The 22,505-nt window shown below is 35.2% G+C and overlaps 1 protein-coding gene across 4 annotated transcripts in view; it reads left to right on the top strand.

The window, feature by feature from the left end:
* LOC122804151 (pleckstrin homology domain-containing family G member 3-like) overlaps positions 1-22,505 on the top strand; it is a 1,602,862-nt gene that overhangs the window by 1,184,656 nt on the left and 395,701 nt on the right. For all 4 annotated transcript variants that reach the window (XM_044073839.1, XM_044073837.1, XM_044073836.1 and 1 more), the window contains one exon: positions 21,432-21,536. In XM_044073839.1, the coding sequence (XP_043929774.1) occupies positions 21,432-21,536 (105 nt within the window). The remainder of the gene's footprint in view (positions 1-21,431; positions 21,537-22,505) is intronic.

Below are 22,505 nucleotides of genomic sequence, written 5' to 3'. Positions count from 1 at the left end.
GGGGATCAGTAAGCAAGGAAGTATGATTTGTTTTTTACCAAGTTATAAATATGTGCATATTACTAACTTGATCCAGATGGAGTATACACAGTACTTCATTTTAAGAGATAAAAGGGCTACATAATGTTGACCCATATGTAGTATATACAGTACATCATTTTAAAAGATGAAAGGTTTACATAATGTTACAAGAGTTGTCTTCCTACTACCAATTTTCAAATATTTATACTTGTTTAAATATATCAACAATACCCAAAACACTAGCTGCTAAGTCTCACAGAACAAATCCAGCAAATAACCAACAAACTGCAAAATATAAAACCAAGTGGATTTAATAGTTTAGCGCTTTCACTCGCGGATGCGAGCTTCATCAGAACCACAAACCATATAATAAAATTCCTTTAAATATCCAATTTGGCGCCAAAAGCAGCCATTACACAGGAAGTGCTTAGATTTAAAGACAAATACACATATATCTGTTAAAAACAAATATTTTTTAAAAAATATATGAATAAAATTACATATAAATAAAATTAACCATTCAAATCGATTGTTCGAACAACATTTAATTATCTAATAATAATGCAGACTTTATCGAAATGCTGTCATTTATTCCTGGTGGGGTTGTGGCATCCAAAAATAGTTGCCACCAGAGCTCTCTAAAAGCCAGGTAGTTTTTTACATCACCTCCCCTAGGATTTCTTCTTACTATCTCCAAAATGGCAAATTTAAAGGTGTGCAGTGCACCTAATTCTTGAATGTGCCTACTTAGAGCGTTTTTCGTGTCCAATTTCCGAATACTGTATAGATGTGAATAAATCCTTTGTCGCAATTGCCGTTCTGTCTTACCTACATAGTAGGAATTACACTTTTGGCAAATTGCGACATAAACAAGCATAGTCGACCTACAATTACCTTTACTAAAATGTACCTTAGTTCGACCTACATTGTCTAGAACAGTACTACTGTTATCATAAATGTAGGCACATTGGTTGCAGGTGCCACATTTAGAAGAATGTGTGGCTAAATTCTTACTAGATAATTTCGCACTTTCCAAAATGGATTTTAGGTTCCTCCCCATTTTGTAAACAAATCTGGGTTCGGGACCAATAATATCCACAATAGTCTGATTGGTAGTCAAAATGTACCAATTTTTGTATAAGATGTTTTTAACAACGTGACTAAATGGACCAAATTCTATTACACATGCTCTATGTAGTCTATCATGTCCATCAGTAACCTTGGGATTAACCACTGTTGTTCGAACAATCGATTTGAACGGTTAATTTTATTTATATGTAATTTTATTCATATGTTTTTTAAAAAATATTTGTTTTTAACAGATATATGTGTATTTGTCTTTAAATCTAAGCACTTCCTGTGTAATGGCTGCTTTTGGCGCCAAATTGGATATTTAAAGGAATTTTATTATATGGTTTGTGGTTCTGATGAAGCTCGCATCCGCGAGTGAAAGCGCTAAACTATTAAATCCACTTGGTTTTATATTTTGCAGTTTGTTGGTTATTTGCTGGATTTGTTCTGTGAGACTTAGCAGCTAGCGTTTTGGGTATTGCTGCTCTCTTTTTACATATTTGTGAATCCTTAACGCATTTTCAGGTGTTTAAATATATCAGACATTTTCAACCTGCATGTATTGTGGAACAGCATTTCACATGTCCAGCCACCACAGAGGTCAGGAATAATTCCTCAGACCAGTGGATACTCAGTATCAGAGAAAATGTGAGTTATTTTCCAAAAAGTAGTAAAAGTAATTGTATCAGTAACTTGAACCAGAAGATCTTTATCAAATTAAAGAATACACAATGCTAGAAAACCATCACACTAATAGTTGGTGTCTAACTAGCACTGATTTGCAGATATTTACATTTATGTGTCCACTAAATATGCAAATATGTATACAAATCATTGTGGATAAGAGTATAAATATGATTAAAGGAAGGCCATGATCCAGAAGAGGGTAGCATCATGTAGAGGGCCAAATGTTCAAGAAACTTAATAGCCAGAATCGAGGAATAGTGGAAGTGCTGCCCTTTCTGTCTTTGTTTTATTTATTGTAGGAAGCAGAACAGCAGTTTGCCACTATGTTATGGTGTGGATGCCTCTTATAAGCGGGGGGGAGCAAGACGGTATTACTGTACAAATGCTCGAGATCTGCCATAAAAGGGGACAGAGTAAGCATGTGACAGATGAACTAAGTGTGGGGAAGTTATGTTGGTAAAGCATTGTTGCAGTGAGAAAATCTCACAGGAATTGAAGCTGTATGGAAGGTGGAAGACTGACAGATGCATACTGAAGCTCATAGAGAATGAGTTATGAAATTTACTACACAAAGCTTATAATAATAAAACAATAAGAAGGCCTCGCAGGATAAGGAGTGCTGTCTACAAAAATATAGACAAGGAAAAAAAGTGGAAAGAAGTTAAGTGGTAAGGACAAGGCCAAATGTATTGCACCTTTTCCAGGTAGGTTATTCTGAATATGAAAGAAAGACAACTGATTGCAGCTCTGTTGTTGGGCTTGCATCAGTTAGAAGCATGCTTTGGAGTACCTAACAGAAATGGGTATGTCAGGAGCTGTAATATGGATCAGACACATTAAAACAGTCAGAAGGATTAGTTAGGTTGTGACCAAAATGTTGATGGAAGCTGAAAGGGAATGGACTACTAAGGGAATGGATAATCCACAGTGGTTATAGAATCCCATTAACACTGGAGTACACTATCATAGAAATGGCAGAGGAGGTGGAAGTGACATGTAGGTGGCTCAGAGTAATGAATACACTGAAGATGAAGGTTAAGGATGTAAATGTGTAAATATTTGGGAGGGAAGGGAATCTTAAAGGGAGAGATTTTAGCTTGGCTGCAATGAAGATTTGGAAAGTCAAACACTCAAAAAAGTATGTGCAAGGAAAGCTGATTAGGAAGCAGTGGAATGAAAATAAGGGAACGAAAATGGATAAAAGGGTTAAAACAAAAGATGGGAGAACAGTTATAGGACTAGGAAGGAAGACAAAGAGGGAGAGAGAGAGAATAATATCTGACGAGTAAATTTAAGGCAAAGATCTTAGCAACACAAGAAACATACTAGCTGGTGCAGAGCAAAAAAGTTGAGAGAAGCAGGATATGTTATAGAGGTTCTCTCAGGTTGGAGCAACAGGAAGAGAAGGGGAATACTTTTAATAATTTTATCGAAGAGGAAGTGATGGGTTTGGAAGTAGAAGGGAAAATAGAGGATAAGAAGGGAAAGATAGCAGGAATAAAAGGGATAACTGAAGGGATGGAATTAATGATAATTGCCTTCTGTATCCCACCAGCCTTCACAGTGAGAGTTAAAAGGGGTTTGTTAGCTGAAGTAGTCCAATTTCAGGAGGGGTTATTTATACAGTAGACTGGAATATATCAGTGAGCAAAGATGAAACAGACCGGAAACCTAGGATTATGAGATTGACTATAGAGGGGAGATTTAGGAGAGAATTTTTGGCATTGACTTGGGATATCATCAGATACATGGCATTTAGGGGTGGAGAAGAGGACAGGGGCTAGTTCTGCCTTTTACTGGTATACATACAACACATGGCCTAGACTAGATAGAGTGTATGTTATGAAGGAACACGAGTATTTAATTAAAGAGACACAGATAGAACCACTTACCCTAATGGATCATGTTATTTATTTTTTTATTTTTTTATTTATTTAATATTTGTTGACCGGGAAAGTCCGACTAGGTTCCACAGATCCTGTTTTCAGCGGAGGCCCGGGGAGGAATGCTCCAGAAGCTCCAGAAGCATGTCCTATGTCCTACCATGTTATAGTGCAAATACTTTAACAAAGTGAGAAAGGGAGAAATTAGAAAGATATTGGATGGTATCCATATATTTAATGGGAAAGGAAGGAGATAAAGAGAAAATAGAAAAGGTTGTAGAACAGGAGTTGGTTAGGGTGGAAGCACTGAATGGAGAAAAGTGGGATAAGATTAAGAGTAAAATAAGGGAAGGAATTCAAAAGGAGATGAGTTTTAGAGAACAAGAAACTGTTGGTAGAGGTAGGAAGCTGTGAAAGGAATTATCAGAAATTCAAAGAACGGACAAATAATGGAAAGGTAGTCAGAAAGGAAGGTAATGAGATATCAAGAAGAAGGTGCAAGAGGAGGAGAAGGATGAGAAGGGTATGCATGAAAAAGGTAGCAGTGGAAAGATTATATTGTGATATTAACCCCAAGACAACTCTGGCATTAACCACAGTACTGAGACAACAGGAGGTAGAGACAGAGAGAGAAGAATTTTCAACATAACAGATGAAGGAACATGGAAGGCAGAGGAGAAGCTAGGGAGAATATTGGCTGTATTCCATGAATATTATCAGAAATTATACATTAGAGGAGAGGAAGAAGATGAAGCCGCAGTAGTGCAGCAGTAGCATTGTTGCCTCACAGCAAGAGGTTCTCTCATTCGATTCTCGGCTGGAGCGCCTTCTGTGTGGAGTCTGCATGTCCTTCCCACGGTCGAGTGGCTTTCGAAAGACATGCATGAATGGGCGTGCCTCCATTGAAGGTTGGGCGTCGGGCTGGCACCGTAAAAATCTACTGCCAATCATTAGTGGACCGGAGTTCTGCTGTGGCGACCCCTAACCGGGAAAAGCCGAAAGAAGAAGTAGAAGAAGGAGAGGAAGAAGATAAAGGGAACCTATATTGGGGGTAGCCTGGGTATTGGAGTTGAAAGGAGGTTGAGGGAAGAAGAAACAGTCTCTATTAAATTTGGTTGCCATAGAGTAGGATGGTTGGGGATAAAATGCTCAGAGTAAAATGCAGGGAAGAGATGAGCTACCTTTCAAACTATGGCAGGTAAAGAAGAAGGACGTCATGAGGAAATGGTGGCTTTTGTTTAACAGTGATGAAAAGATTACAAAGAATATTCAGTGAAAAATAAATGAAAAGACACACAGTGGAGGATTTGCAGGAAAAGGATACTGAAGATAGGCAAGTTAGAGCAGGACGGGAGAGCAAAAAATATGGTTTGGTGGCCAGTGGGTGTGACAAGATAAAGTTAAACACTGGCCACAGGTGGAGGAGGGAGACAGAGTGAAAACACGGACAGAGATACAAGATGAATACCGGATAGATGAGAACTTGGAATGGGAGTATCAAGGAGTAGTGAATAGATGGAAGAGAGTTTTGAAAAACTTAAAAGAAGTATAGCAGGGACTTTATTTGGTGATGGAGACTGAATGGAGAAGGGAGCAAGGAGGAGAGACAAAAGGGCTGATATGTGTACGGAAGCAGTGGCTGAGAAGGACCTCAAAAAGTTGGAGAAATTGAGAAAATAATGGGAAAACGACCTTGGATCACTGATGTTGAGCATGGAATAGGGTGTCATGATTTCCCACCCTAGAATAGCAACAACGGTAAGGAGATTTAGAATTTTTCCTGGGAGTGTTTGTATAAATACTGTTATACACCACAAATGTAGGGTAGAAAAGGGGATATGGAAACACATCATCATCTGGGGTTGTGTAGACTTGGATGTCTTAAAGACATGATAAGAGAGGTGAGAACAGAAAGATTCTTGAGGATACAGGAATTAAGGCCAAACCTTTTTTATTGGAATTTCAATAATAACAAAATAATAAATCAATAAGAGTATAAAAAGCACAATACTGATAACTTAACAGAGTCTACTAAAACAAACATACAAAAAACAGTAAGAAAACAAGTAGCTAAACAAGTAAACCAGGAACTAAATAGAGTAGAATAGAAAGTTACACTCTGACAACATCAGAGCAGCAGAAACTGGGAATTAAATCAAACTATGTTCTAAAAAGAAGAAAGTACTTTAAATGTTCAGTCCAAGCAGTGGAGAAAAAGCTACAGACCACACTGGTGGAATACATGACAAAACAGTAGGAAATAACACAAAAACTGGCTTATCTGGATTTTAAATTTAGAAGAGAAAACCTCAGATTTCTTGGGATACTGGAAAAAGTGGAGGGAGCAGACTGCAAAAAATTTATGGGTGACTGCATCCTTCAGTGGAGTGGAATACCTGAAGTAAACGTAGAACTAGCACAATGAATCAACCTGGGAAGGTGAACCGAAAGGTCCCCTAGACTGATAGTGATAAAGCTGTTCATCTCCCAGATGAAAGAAGATGTTTTAACTAATGCATGGAAGAAATTAACTGTATTAAAATGGGAGACTCATGCCTTTCTTTCTGGGCAGTGACTGTTCTGATCAAACTAGTGTTTGACACAGTGCATTTATCCCATGTTTTAAAAAATGCAAGGAACTAAACCTTAAATTTCAGTTAAAACAAACAATGAATACTTCCAACAACCATGTACCTGTGTCCAAATACACACAAAGTCCAAGTAGCAAGAATAAGCAGATTTAAGTTGTTATATGCAGCTCAGCTCAGAGTGTTTTACCCACTTGGGGTTAAAATGTACCTAGATCCAAAAGAGGCCTGGGAAGAACTTTCCAAACAAGAAGTCTAATCAGAAAGGGGTAGCAATGTTTAGAGAACCTCCACAGAGAAGGATGACATGAGGCAGAAATTGAAAAGATCACCAAACAGGCTTTCAGTAAAACCTTTCCCGTTATTTCAAAAAAAGTTCTAAAATGAAACAAAACAAAATTAAAGAGTTCTTCAGAAGGGACGTGATGGAAGCCAATGCAACAGATACTGTTATTGAGGAAGGTGAAACTAAATAAAAAAGGGCTAACAGCTAGACTATGCAAGTCATGTGCAACTACCGTATATTGGGCTAGTAATGGCTGAAATTTTCCTGCAGAGTGCATAAACTGTAAATGGTGGACTTGTCAAGAAAAATAAGAACAAAACTTTTATAAAAGAATATGCACAAATAGTTTGATTTTCCATCTGCTGCTGTGTGGAACATAGGTTGAGCAAGTTCCCCACATAACACCACCTATGACATTCATAAGATGTTCTTGAGAAAGACGTTTGCATTTACTAATTTGAAATACAGAAGTTAAAGGATAGGAATTGTACTGAAACACCAAAACAACTTTAGTTCATGAGGCTGACAACTGAAATTTAAAATAATGATCTCTCCTCAGTTGGAACAGAACAAACTTTGAAAGAAGCAGTCCCGGAGTGAATACAGATTCAGGAAGGAGGGAAGTGGCCAATAAAGAAACAGAGGGGTGGGTAACAAGTTTTGAATAGTTCAAGAAGGCAGTCAGGTTAGGTTAGGTTGTTTTTAAACATTGGGTGATGGGAAAATCTGATATGTTTATACAACTTATTGCAGTCATTAGTAATAATTACCCCTCTTGCTGACATGTTAGTGACCTTCACACAGATCCTCTCATTAAAAGTACAAATTAAAGCAGCAGCACTCAAACTGTCATGGGGTATAGTTGACAAAGGGAAAACCCAGGGTAATTAACTATCAGTTCCTGCTGTAGAAAAGTTAGAAGGCAGGTTTGATGTATTAATGTCAGAACTGTAAAGAAATAATAAATAAAGATCTGATGAAAAAGAGGGGAGAAAGAATATGGCCGTGTAGCAGTATGCATGTAAAATAAGGAAAGTTAATAGTTAATAAGTTCAATATATACAAAGGTAGGAGATTAGTGCAAATAGGGTCCAGTGTGGAGCTCTATACACCTGAGAAGATTGTAAAAGCAACTAAGCATGCTGCAATATACGAGTGTCAGTTCAACAGTCAGAGGGTGTGTAGTTTTATTAATTTGCCTTTTTTCATTTACAGTCAGGCAGTTTGTAGCAGGTTAAGGGGGCATCAGGGAAGGAGAGAAAATATGATGTTAATTTGGGAACCAGAATACCACCACAGAGTTAGCGAATGGACAGAACAAGTTCTCAGTAAGATAAGGAAAACATTAGTAAAAATTGCAGAAAATGGAAAGAAGGGGGGGCTATTAAGCATTATCACAAGTTTGAAGGAAATCAGACTAATTAGTGACGCTTAGACACAAATATTTTATCTTGGAGCACAAATGGGTTAGTAGAGTAAAGAAAAAAGAGAAAGGTACTTGCTTACCTGTAGAAAATGCACCTTCACAAAGGGGAACATGAAATTATGGTAAAGGAGGACCTGGAACAGAAGACTGGATACTGTGCAGGACTAGTGAGAGAAAGAAAGAAAGAAGAGGGTGGTTATTTTAATCAGGGATTAAATCTTAAAATACAGAAAGAAAAATCAAACAGTCTTGGCAGATGTATACTGGCTGAAGGACATTGGCAGGTGTATCACATTCACTTCTGTATATTTACCAACAAAAAACAGTACACAGGAGGTAAAACATATAATGAGTGAATTTATAACGTTTCACTGAGGAGCTTCTGTAAAGGGAGAACATAGTAACAAATAGAAAAGTGATTGGAGGCCATGGCAAAATGCACTCCAAAAGACGGGAACTATCAGGGAAAATGTAGGCAGATGTTTGGACTGCAGGATATTATGGAAATACAGGGAAATGAAATAGAATACACTTTCTGTGTTGGGAGGTACAACACTTAGACAAGACTGAATAGAATTTAGGTTACAAAAGAGCATACCGATTTAGTAAAGGAGGTATAAATGTACCAGATTACAATATCAGATCATGCTCCTATGTGAATTAGTCTTAGAATAAAAAACAGAACATATTTTGAGAGACATTTGCAGTTCCCCAGTTATCTGGTAAACGTTAAGGGATTCAGGGACTGGTTGTGTGACACTTCAATAGAAGTTCTTAACCACTTAGATGCTGAATAAGAGGAATTAGATAAGTTATAGGATAAAATATAAAAACTATTAACAAAAGCAAACAAGATATATAGGAAGCCAGTTATTCCAGAAGACTATAAACAGAGTAAAGTACCTGCACTCTTACTACCAGATGTAGCAGAGAGAGGTGTGTATCATACTGTTGGAGTATTTAAACAATGTCAATTAATCCATAAGTAAAGTAATGAAAAGTGTATATTTTGATACAAACCCAAAAATGACAAAGTTGTTGGCACAGAAACTGAGAAGACAAAAGACAGAATGGTAACTAAGTTTAGAAACGTGACCACAGGGGGAAATAGAGACAGATCCAGAAAAAATACTAGAACTTATGTAGGACCATTTTGCAAGGCTATATACAGGTAATATAGATGTTGAAAATAGAGAAAGAGATATGGCTGATTATCTAAGGAAATTAGACCTACCTAATCTGACAAGTGGCAAATATGACAGTCTTAACAAAGAGAATAAGAGAACAGGAAGTAAAAGATGCACTCTAAATTCAGTCTACAGGAAAGGGTGTGTTACCAATCAAACTATGGATACTGGTAGAAAATTAAGTGATTAGAGTATAGCTACAGATATGTAATATAATTAAGACAGGAGGTGATGTGCCCCAATCCTGGAATAATGCAAAATGATAATACCAAAGGAAGAAAAAGACCCTATGGACTTCAAATCCTGTAGGTCTGTTGCAGTTTTAAGAAATGATTATAAAATATTTGCAACAATACAAGCCAAAATATGGGTTTGTCGGAGGAAGGCAGACTTTCAACAGCATCACAAAAACATTAAAGATTCAGAATGGTCTAGAAATTAAGAAACAGGTGTTAACCATGATAGGCTTAGATGCTGACAAAATCATGCTGTATAGTTAGCTGGGGTTTCCTGAGGAAAACTATGCAGGCTTTTGGATTTGCATCAGAATGGCTAGACTTAATCTTTAGGCTTTATGACGAAGCAGGGGCAAACCTGAAATGTGATGGGATGCTACCAGCAAAGATAGACATAATGAACTAAACAAGACAGGAATACCCACATCCCCTTTATTGTTTGTTTTATACTTAAAACCATTGGCTATTGAAATAATTTACTCTAGATTAGATGGATACAAGTGAGGAAAAAACGTTGGCTAATGAATTAATTTACTCTAGATTAGATGGATACAAGTGAGGAAAAAAGATTGGTTGGCTAATGAATTAATTTACTCTAGATTAGATGAATACAAGTGAGGAAACTTAGTTGAAAAGATTGCACTGTTTGCAGATGATGTAATACTGTATCTTACCAATCCAGAAAAAGGATGTGAGGACTTCATATGCAACGTTCAAAAATTATGGGTGGCTAGTTGGATAAAAAAAAAAAAAGATGATAAGACAAAGGCTATTTGAGCTATATATCCACATATGAAGTGGTACTGCAATAACTATCCTGTTGAGGACATGTAAAAATGAAGTACGTATGAGTAAGGTTGAACCGAAAAGCAGTTACTGAGATGTCAAAGGAAGTAGCACAAAAAATAATAGAGATTAGTCAGTGAAAAATAGTGGCTGTGGACAGTAAAGTGCAGACTATTAAAATGTTTTTGGGGCCTTTAGTTATATATTTGAGCCAGGCATATTGTTTCCAACCCCCATAAGAACATTTAAATAAAATTAAAAAGGAATTAAAACAATTTACATGGGAGAATAAAAGAGAAAGCGTGACTTAGGAAAAGCTGGTGTTACTGGTAGATACAGTAGGGGTGGGCTGTGGTTCTAGACTTGGGAAACTATTACAGTGCATCCCAGATACGGTTAATATATATAATTTGGGATGTGGGCTATAAATCAAAATGGAAAAATATAGTGGTGGAACAAAAAGGATTGATAAAGACCTAAAAAAAGGAAATTTTTGAGATACCAAAACAAGATAAGTGCAATGCTTTTTTTCAACATTTGAAATGGAACATAAGACATTTCGTAAGAAAAAAATATGAAACAGTGGGAGATTAGGCTGTTATCGATAAGGAGTAAAGGGATGAAACAAAAGTTCAAAGAACATGGGAGGTAATTGTTAATTGCGGTGAGACACAAAACAAACTATGTTTTCGGGAAAACAATTCAAAAAGAGAACCGTGCCATCATATGGCGAGTGGCGGCATGCATGGGGCTACTTGCAACATATAAAAAAACGCAGCCAAATCCAGAACTCACAAGCTACATCATAAGAAGCTAGATTGGAAAATGCAGTTAAAAGAAAAATGAATAGGGAAAGTATACATAGAATTTTAGAACTTAGGCTTCAACAGATAATGCTCAGACAAGATTGGAGTCAACAAGTAGGCATGCAGATTCCAACAGTTGGGCAAGTATGTACTAACATGAGACATACAACAAAGTCAAGGAAATTTAGAACATTCACATGGAAGTGTATGCACACATAGTTCTATACACCAACTAAAATGCATATATGTTCCCACAAAAGGATGCTGCATGCTGGAGATCTGTACAACACATGAGAGGCTTGGGAACATATCTTGTGGGGTTTTGAGGTATTAAGACCCTTCAAGCAGGGTTTGCAGAATGTAGTAGATCAGATAATGGGAAAATATGCACCTCTGACAAAAAATGATGTTGCTAAGCTGGGCTAAATGTGTGAAGACTAGAATGGTGTAAGTCTTGATACCCTGCTACTGATGGTGGCTAAAAAAAGCCATTAGAATGCAGTGGAGAAGAAGAAGAATACTAACAAGTTATGAAGTCAAGGAAGTCATGGAACAAGTCAGAGAGTTCAAACTGAATCTAGGTAAAAGAGAAAAGAAGTGTTCTTAATTGCCAAGTGGATTAAATGGGAACATGCTCAGACTATGAGAACTGATAGAAAGGACAAAGAAATGTTGGTCCTGATTTAGACTCAAGGCTAGTTAGAATTAAACTAGGGCTGCTAAGGGGTGTTTCTGGGTCTATACATGTATACAATCACACCAAAACCTCTCGACTCCAAACGTTCACAAAAAACAAAGTATAAAAGTCCGCTGGTCAGCACAATAAAGGTTTATCCTCCTGCAGATACCAAATGACGACACCCTCCGTTGTAAGTAAAAATATATTATATTTAATAAATGCTGACTACAGATGAACACAAAAACAACATTTAAAACAGTTCAAACTTTGATTTAGCGCGCTTTAGTCTCTAACCACGAGACTTCATCAGAATCAGTTAATAGCATTAATTACAACTTTATATACTGCATCAACAATCATTAACTGCCAATAAGTTGTCATGACAACAAATGACCGAATGATATTAAACCTGTGATATAACCAGGTAGTTACTAGGATGTATTGTCATAAACCATAACATATTGTCTCGTACATATAGTCAAAGTCTGTTCACAGCACCCTAAGGCAGAAAATACCTACAAAATGAATACTGAATCGAACATAAACGTACATATTATTTAGTAAAATTGAACAAGGTAAGTACGAACTACCTAATACCAATTCCTGTATTTACAATACAGGATACGAGTTGAATGTTAGTATAACATATAATAATTTATGAACATATGAGAGATATCAATAAAAAGAATGAGAATAATGCTTTATTTAGACACACATTAAAATGTAAAGATACTAATATCAAATTTTGGGTGTTAAAAGAAGTTAAACAAAGGGAGAGGGGAGGTGATTGGGAAACTTTGTTAGAGTACAGAGAATTAATATGGCAGATTAGATTGGATTCATGCTCTCACTTGGGCATGAATGACCATATCTCTTTAAAACCTGCATTAAAGTTATTAGCATCAAATCCAAAATAAATTTTGCTTAAGTATTTTAGCAATATTGTTGCTCAGCATGTTTAATAATTTAGTTTTTATTATATGTGTATATGCATATGTATTTATATTATAATATTTATTATTACATTCGGGTAATTTATATTTATATGTATGTATATATTTATATATATATATATATATATATATATATATATATATATATATATATATATATATATATATATTTATTTTTAGGCATCATATCTTTAAACATATTTTTATACGTATATACATATATTTTACATACATATATATTTTTTTTAAAAAAATTTGTAAATGAATCTACAATTTTGGTTACATATACATAACTATTTTATATATTATATGTTATACTAACATTCAACTCATATCCTGTATTGTAAATACAGGAATTGGTATTAGGTAGTTCGTACTTACCTTGTTCAATTTTACTAAATAATATGTACGTTTATGTTCGATTCAGTATTTATTTTGCAGGTATTTTCTGCCTTAGGGTGCTGTGAACAGACTTTGACTATATGTATGAGACAATATGTTATGGTTTATGACAATACATCCTAGTAACTACCTGGTTATATCGTAGGTTTAATATAATTCGGTCATTTGCTGTCATGACAACTTATTGGCAGTTAATGATTGTTGATGCAGTATAAAAAGCTGTAATTAATGCTATTAATTGATTCTGATGAAGTCTCGTGGTTAGAGACGAAAGCGCGCTAAATCAAAGTTTGAACTGTTTTAAATGTTGTTTTTGTGTTCATCTGCAATCGGCATTTATTAAAGATAATATATTTTTACTTACAATGGAGGGTGTCGTCATTTGGCATCTGCAGGAGGATAAACCTTTATTGTGCTGACCAGCGGGCTTTTATACTTCTATACATGTATACTTGGCTAAATGGTTTAAAACAAATGTTTCATATTATACAAGTAAAGAGAGTTCACTTAGTCTCTAGCACACAGTGCAGAGCCTCTGTTCGACCCAGATACTGGTGAATCTCTGCCATAAGAGCCAATTCCCAAACGCTTTCACTGAGAATTTTTTCTTTGTACAATGTAAGCAAATTTAACTTCAAGACCCTTGCTGTGTATTAAATCCATCTAGTCAAATACATGCGTGCCTGTACTGGAAATTTAACACCCTCTGTTCTGTCAGAGTTGTCCTTGTACTCTAAGGACCACTTACTAAGTTGACTTCTGTCCTTTCTTTCGACCAATAGATTACACTGTATATGTCGGAGACCTAGTCTTTCTGGCTAATAGGTTTCTGCATTCAGAAATGAAAGAAAACGTGTTCTACTTGGTATATTTAATTAACAGTGGGTGTGGGGGTGCAGGGGGCTTCCCCCTTGCAAAAATGTTAAAAATAGAATTTTTTTTTTTAATGTCAAAGTTCTGAAACTTCGATCATATGGTCTCGGCCATATGAATTTTGAAGTTTTGGAACTTCGATAATCTAACATAGATCCATACATATATATATATATATATATATATACATATATATATATATATATATATATATATATATATATATATATATAAATCAAAAAACAAAGTAGACTGTGGATAAACCGGTGCACACTCCCCACACAATGACATCACATCAGTTCAACATTTAAAGATACAACATCAAAAATGTGTGCATCAAGAATATATATATAAATACAAAGAGACCAACAACTCAAAAACAGTCCCTATATATATATATATATATATATATATGTGTGTGTGTGTGTGTGTGTGTGTGTGTGTGTGTATGTGTATATGTATGTATGTATATAAAACACTGTTCTGATACACTGGTTAATCCCAGGAATGTTACTAAGTGAAGTTTCTATATTATGCTTATCAGTCAGTTTAGTGCTGTGTTATGATAACTTATTCTGTGCAATTCTATATATACACTGTATTGCTGTATTTCTACTATCAGTATATCTCCTGCTAACCTACTTTCAGCTTACAGTCATAAACTTTTTTGCCATCTCTGTATTCGTATATTTTCCCCATATTCTCTTGCTCTGTGGTCCTACCTCCATCTGTTCTTATACCAAGTATTAACTTCATTGTTTCAATGTAATATGACAATTTAGTAGACTTTTTCTCTTTTCTTTCCTTTCAGAAGCTCTGGTCAGTATATTTGACCCAGATACTGCTGAAGCCCTGCCACAAGGGCCTATTCCCAATCATAATCACTGAGAATTTTCTTTGTACAATGTAAGCAAATTTAACTTGAAGAATCTTACTGTGTATTAACTTCACCTAGTCAAATTACATGCCTGCCTGTGCTGGAAGTTAGTTTCTAGCATTCCCACCAAGACAGAGTTGTCCTTGCACCTGAGGCCCATGTCCTTTCTCTTGACTAGTAGATTACTCTGTATATGCCAGTGACTTGGTCTTCCTACCTAACAAATCTATTGGTACCTCTCTGCTAATTGCTCTTTAATGACTATAAACTGATTGCTCTCTGTTTTAATGTGACGTGAGGGTGGAAGCCCCGTTTGCTGGACTTTGCCTTCTAGGCCTAGAACTCCTTACCTGTGTACATTGGTCAGTACCCTCCCTCCTATCATGCTAAACCATTCTGAAAGATTTTCTAGCTAAATACTGACTCTGTTCTTGCTCAACACCAGGATAAACTATATCCCTAAATGTGGACAAATATCTATTCATACCTTACATCTCCTTATTCTCCCTTCTTCGTTCACTTCCTTACTTCTGTCAAGTTCTCTCCCTTGGTTTTCTCTCTAAATATACAATAAGCCTGCTTTTCTCTCACTTTGTATTGCAATTTGTGTTTGTATTATAACTTACCTTTAATTTCCTATAAACTGACTAAAATTTCTCTAAATATTAAATCATTGTCATATAACTTGTATCTGTTCTTAATCAATGTTTTAATATTATATCTAATGTAGTATAATTATTTTAACTGTATTTGTTTTTTTGTATTTTTAAAGACTATAAAATTATTATTAAAATGTTTTGTAATACTTTGGAGCTTTTCTCCCGGGTCTGTGCTGAAAAATGTTCTTCTACCCAGTTGGACTTTCCCGATAATCAATTATCAGTAAATAGTAATAAATAGTGTGGCTACACAAAATACATGCATGGAACATTTTCTACCCAAGCTAACAAACGAATATGATGTATCCCCCCAGTAATGGGTATGGACCACCTGTTAATGATTGGCAGTAAAGACTTATATCAGAAGAGGTAGCAGTGTCCTGCCTCTGGGGAGACTGAACAGAAGTGCACTATGCATGAGGATTGCACAAAATGTTCTACACTATTATCTGTGTTACAGAATGAAATTCATGTTATATTAAAACACATCTGATGAACAATGGTAGAAGTTCCAAACTTGAATTTAATACATCTATCAAAAGAAGTAAATTTATTACACATACCTTAGCTAGATCTTAGAATATACTTCCCTTCACTGTGCAAATATTTAAAACAAATCTGGATAACTGGATGGTTAAAGTGCATTCATTAAATGTGGAGACTGTGCTTTAATAAGTCCTTTGAACCATTGCACAATTACACTAAAGTATGAAATTATGAAATAGTGTTATACATGCCAGAAGGAGAAATACAGGGTAGGGCCTTAAGAAGCCTAAATGTCGAAAAAATATTACTGTTGTCATTATCAGTCCCCTGATCATATCAACATCAGTTAGTGTGACAAAATCACCTACTGCCAACTGGCTAGAAAGTATGCTGAATCAAATGATCTGATCTTTAAATAAGGACTCATTGATAATTAGTACAGAACTTACAGCCCTCATAACATAGCTTGTACAGGTATTTGGAAATATTTTTCACAAGTCATATGTAGAAAGGAGAGACAAGTCATCATGAATAAAAATATTTTTGAGTAAATACCTGCATGAAGAAATGCCCGTTTTAAACGGTGTTAATTTGAGCAGCATACAAGCCTAATTTTGGGTTTTCATGTATTTAGTCAGGATGGAGTCCACTTGTCAAGACCGGGAAAGGATGTTTTTGCAGCAGATATATTGCAATATTTGACTAACATAGGATAGGATTTTTTTTTTTGCCAGATCAAACATTTAAGTTCACAGAGAGCAAAATTTGTTTATCTTTGCAAATATTATTATTGGAAAATTTGCATGGTTCACATAAGATAGATGTTATTGTTTGAAACATGGTTAAAGAAGAATGATTGGAAACCAGTTCTGTTAGAATATAGACATTCTAACCAAAAATCAGGTGGAGGTGTTATGATAGGGAGTAAAGATTATCATGAGGACTGTAATTATTACATCTTTGATGGTAACACCAGTACTATAGATTGCATAACAAAGTCAATAAGGACAACCTTGGAACAGACTATTGTTGGACTGTACAGACCACCAAAGACAACTACTGATGACTTACAGGAATTCATACATTTCTTGACTGAAATATGGAGAAAAAAATGATAGTAGGTGGGGACTAGATTTTACCAAAGAAAAGGTGAAACAATACTGATTTTACAACATAAACAATATGTGCAGGAAGAACAAGTACTGCAGATTGTAAAACAACCAGCAAGAGAGCAGAACATACTAAATATTGTTTATGTTCTTAGAGATGGTTGTTATTTCACATAATGTATCACATTTGATGTGCAGTGACCATCAGATTATTAACTCATTAACACCTGTGTGGTGTGGAATATCACAATTCCAGCAGCCTACACACATCTTGCATTCTAGAATATTTTCTGAAAATCAAATTAAAAAGCATAACATAAACAAATGTAAATATTTTGTAAATAAAAACTATTAAAACTCTACAAATTGCAATGATATCAGTAAGAAATATTCTTTAAAGAGATAGTACATTCATAGTTTTTCCATAAATAATAAAATACATAATGCACACAAGCATGAAATTATTTTTTTGCTGAACTTTTACAAATTTCATATCTTGGGAAGTGTACAACCTTGACTTAAACTGTTAGAACATCTTTGTTATCCAGGCATAAGCTTTCATATGACAAAAAGAAATTCCTCTATGAATGCATGCGTCTTGCGATAGTTACAGGAATATGAATATATATGCTTAATTATATATATATATATATATATATATATATATATATATATATATATATACATATATATATATATATCAATATAAATGACACTGGATATCTCTAAAATGTGCAACTTAGAGTAAATATCAAAGATAGTTTTATTTAGTAACATCTAAGGTTTTGCCCAATGTCATGCAACAGTTTGTAAGTAATTTGGTTTAAACATATATGGAAATATTGATTATTTTTATAATTACTATTAAAAGCTAGCAATTTCTCAGGCACAGTGTCATATAAATGGAAACTGACAATGCATTTTCTTGTCTCCCACCATGGCATATCACACAATACCTGTCCATAGCATGTAAGGCTCTCAGGAAAATATGAGAATAAATATGAAAATATGAATAATAAGTGGCAATTGGTGATTAATTTATCTACTACAGGACATCCTAGATTAATATTCTTACTGTCATTTTGTTAATGACTCCCTGCACCTTCTAATACTGCCTTTTATTAGCTGATAAGTCACTTAATTAAAAGCCCCAACCAAAGGACTGGATGCCATAAAGAGCTATGTGTGTGAATGAGTTAGCATTAAACTGCTGCTAGATAACTCTTCAAAACTGTAATTTAAACCATTGCACAGAATATTAGTAATAGAAACAAACAAGTCACTAACTGGCATGATGCATTTAAGAGAAAGACATCAGATAGAATGTGGCAAGATTTGAAAGGGAAATAGTTTGAATGCAAAAAAATGTTTAACATCAGGATCTAAGCACACAAGGTCAGTAGGGCGTATTTCTATAAGAACAAGATGGTTAATTAGGATGAGAAATAAAAATATAATTAATGGAAATGAGGTTGAACTACAACTTTCAAAACTTAAATTGGACAGGTAAATTAAACAGTGTGAGATAAGGTCAATAAGAAATTTGAAGAACAATTGTGTAAAGGTATTGAGAATAAAAGACCATTTTATAGATATGTAATATGTGGTAGGAGTAAAGATATGCAAATCAGTAAATTATGTAGATTCTAAAATGTATTCTTATAATAGATTTCAGATATATTTTTCAAACTTACGCAAAACAGTTTGGCTTTACAAAGAGAGTTAGTTTGTGCAAATAACTTCAGACACTGAAAATAAATTAGATTTTACTGAAAATGCATTATGCAAGTTGGGCACAAGCAAAGTACAGGAAGGAATATGAATTAGTAATAATGACTTGAGAACGCTGAATTATGAACTTACAAGTACCATTTTATCTATTGTTCACGAAGTCATTTAAGTTGTTAAGCTGTTGTATAAAAAATAAAAAGTAAAAATCATCTTTGTGCCATCATATATTGCCCAATAGGTGCTAGAGAGCAGTTAGATTATATAAAACGTGCAATGCAAACTAGACCCAGGGAAGAGATGGAACTAGTAGTAATGAGCTGACAACACTGCAATGTGAACAGACAGTGCCATTGTGCCTGTTATTCACTAAGTCATTTAAGTATAGGAAGATACTCGTGATTGGAGATACCAACTTGTTAAACCCATCTTTAAGGGAAAAGTAAACAGGTTAGACCTAGAATTCTGCTTTCTTATTCTGGAAAAATAACAAAGAAGGTTATTATGGATTAGACTTGGAAAGATTGGGAATTGAAACCATTTATCAGCATTCACATATTGAAAGCAGACCTATAACTACTTGTAACGTGATATTTTGTAATAATATAATAACAACTGTAAATAAAAAAAAATGTGTACATCTGTTTCCTGCCTTTGGTAGGGCCATACACAAAATACTGATCAATAAATTAGAAAACTAATTATCAATGTACTCTTGATAAAATGGATTGGTGCACAGCTTATGTATCAGACAGTGTAAGTATAATACAGCAGCTGGACAAGTGAAATTCTAAGTTACAGTTAGAGTGTCCCACAGGGCTGTGTTCTAGGCCCTTACTTGTTTATTCTGTATCTTTCAGATCTTTTTCATCTCACATGTTCTATAGTGTGTGTATGACAAATGATTATGTCTGTTACAGATGGGGCAAAGAATTTGACTAAATTGACCATTAGGCAGAGGAGAATAGTATGCCAGTAAATACATCAAAAAAACAAGGATGTGAGATTTGGGCAACAGACTGAAGTGTGAATATTTATTACAGTAGGCAGTGATTGAAACTGTAGATTCATTTAAGAACCTGGGTATATGGGTAGATCCAGCTATGAGCTTTTCTGATCATATCAACCAATTGGTTAATGAGTGTTATAAAACTATGGAATGTATAAAAAGGATTTATAATGTATAGAAAATAATGAATGTAATGTCAAATATATATATATATATAAAGACGAGAGACGAGACCTTATTGTGGTTTTTAGGGCATTTTGAGATGACTACCTCCAGAAATGTTTGGGGGTTATCAAAGAGCAGTGGAGTATTATCAGACAACCTGTGCATATTATTATATAGGAATGAGAGCTGAGAGCTGTATTAATTTGTTCACTGAGAAAGTAGTTGATAACATGGAATAGACTACCAAATTATTTTAAAGCAAGTAGGAGTTTTGATATTTCTAAGAACAACTTGGACTTTTATTATGAGGACAGCTGTTTTGGTATATTGGCAGGCTAGAATGACATCAGTACCTGTGCCTGAAATATTTATATATATATATTTATATATGTATGTGTATGTATGTATGTTACACTGAGCTGGATGGCAGTTACCCAAGTAGCATACTGTACTGCATTATACTATACTAAATTCCGCTAGATTATACTGGGCTGTGTGACAGTGACTGCTACACTATACTGCACAATATTACACTGGGCTGGATAACACTCATCTGACTAATGTACTTCACTGTACTGCACTGTATTATACTGTAGCAGTTAACGGTGATCTCAGTTCTGTATTGTACTAGGTCTGTGAAGTTTGGTGTGCAGCACATCATCAATCCACAAGTCATTGATCACAAAACATTACATTGCAAATAACTGCAAACTTACAAAAGGCTTTAGTGTGGATTCTGTAAGTGGTCAAGTCCAACGCTTCGATATCTGCAAACTGCACATACTAAAATTGACTTTAAAACGGGTCCTGTGAGGGAACTAGTTTACCAATGAATGGGCAGTAAGTTGGGCTTGATGAATGCTGCATGACAATCCAGAAACCAATTAAAAGCCATTCTGTAAAAACATAGGGACTCTGTATAGTACACCATACTGCATAAGGGTTGCATTAGCTTGATCTGAGGAATGTACTGTGCTGTACTATATTGCAGTATATATACTGATCTGAGTACTGTACAAACTGTACCACACTACTCAGCAGTACATTATGCTGGGTTCGGTGACAGTGATCCGAGTGCCGTACTGTACTATACTATACATTTCATTACACTTTACTGCACTGTGTTATACTGGGCTTTGTGACACTGAACACTGTACTGGACTACATTATAATGGACTGGGTGACAGTGATGTGAGTTTTGTACTATACTGAGCAATGCCATACAGTACAACACTACACTGTGGTGCGCTGTATTATACTGGACTGACACTGGTCTAAGTACTGCACTCTACTATACTACAACTGGAGTGTATTATAATGGATTTTGGTGACAGTGATCCGAGTACTGTACTGTGTTATACTGTGAGTACTGTACTGTGTTATACTGTACACTGTTAAATAAGCTTGGAATTCTAACACTTTACATAACCAGTGTAGAGCTGTAACATAATCTAGATTAGACAGATGTTTTTTTTTCCACCAAATAAAAAGCTTTCTTTTGTTTATGACTGCAGATCACATTCGCTATAGAAATAGCCCTGAGAGACTGAAGAAGACAGTGTCCTACCAGACCCAGGACGATACTCCTTCCACGGATAGTCAAGATGAAAGACAGCCAGGTAACTGAAAAATCAGTTTCTCCAAACTCTAGTCATTGTGGACTACTAGCCTAGGAAATTATTAGCTTAAGCATTTTGATGCATTATATGTGTATGAGTAAGATATTTCATGTATGCATATGTGTTATGATAAATAATTATTTTATACCCAGATCTGGCCTACAAAGATCGGTACTGTACATATTAGTGAATGAATTCCAGCAAGTGTTGGTTCTCTGTTGCTTGACTAGACACATCAGTTGAGCCGTACAAAGAAGCAGTTGTGCCTTGTAGGACTTAACCTGCATATCAGAAGCGTACCAGCTCACCTCGGCTTCACTCAACACTCACAGGCATTTTCTTCCTCCTGCTCCTTCGGTTTCTGTTGTGTGTATTTTATGCACATTTTAGTCAAAAGAAGCAGATGTGACATGTTTAATATAGGAACGTAGTTCAGAATTCTACAATTATACTTATGCAGGCAACAAAATTAAACTGTACAACTCATCCTTACATCTGTTTGATTAAATGTACCATAAAAGATTAGAAAGTCTTAACATGTTTGCATCAGCTGATATACTGGTGCCAAGCTACTACTGCGTTAGCAGCAACACAGAAGCCCGCCACCTGCATCTGTTCAAAGCTAAAATATTCCATGACCATAAGATCCCTTCTTTTGCATGGAAAGAAGAAAAAACACTTAGTTGGACTACTATTTTTCTTTTCACCACTCACTTTCAATACAAAAACTATCCCTATGATTCAAAAGTATTGTTGTTGTAAAGTGCCTAGCACAAAAAATGTGATTCAGAGACATGTTTATCCTCAATGAGGAATGCCTCATTATCAGCTAATTTTGCATGTCTCTGAATTACCTGTTATCACTGCTAGTGCTTAAAAGCACTTTTCAGCAGTAATTACAACTTGTTGCCTATGCATCATTTTGGGTTAGGTACCTCCCTGTTCATTTTCACACACACACAGACACTT

Source organism: Protopterus annectens, chromosome 6.part0, assembly GCF_019279795.1.
Source record: "Protopterus annectens isolate FY-2018-M chromosome 6.part0, PAN1.0, whole genome shotgun sequence".
NCBI lineage: Eukaryota > Metazoa > Chordata > Ceratodontiformes > Protopteridae > Protopterus > Protopterus annectens.
This window is presented reverse-complemented; position numbering and strand designations above follow the sequence as displayed.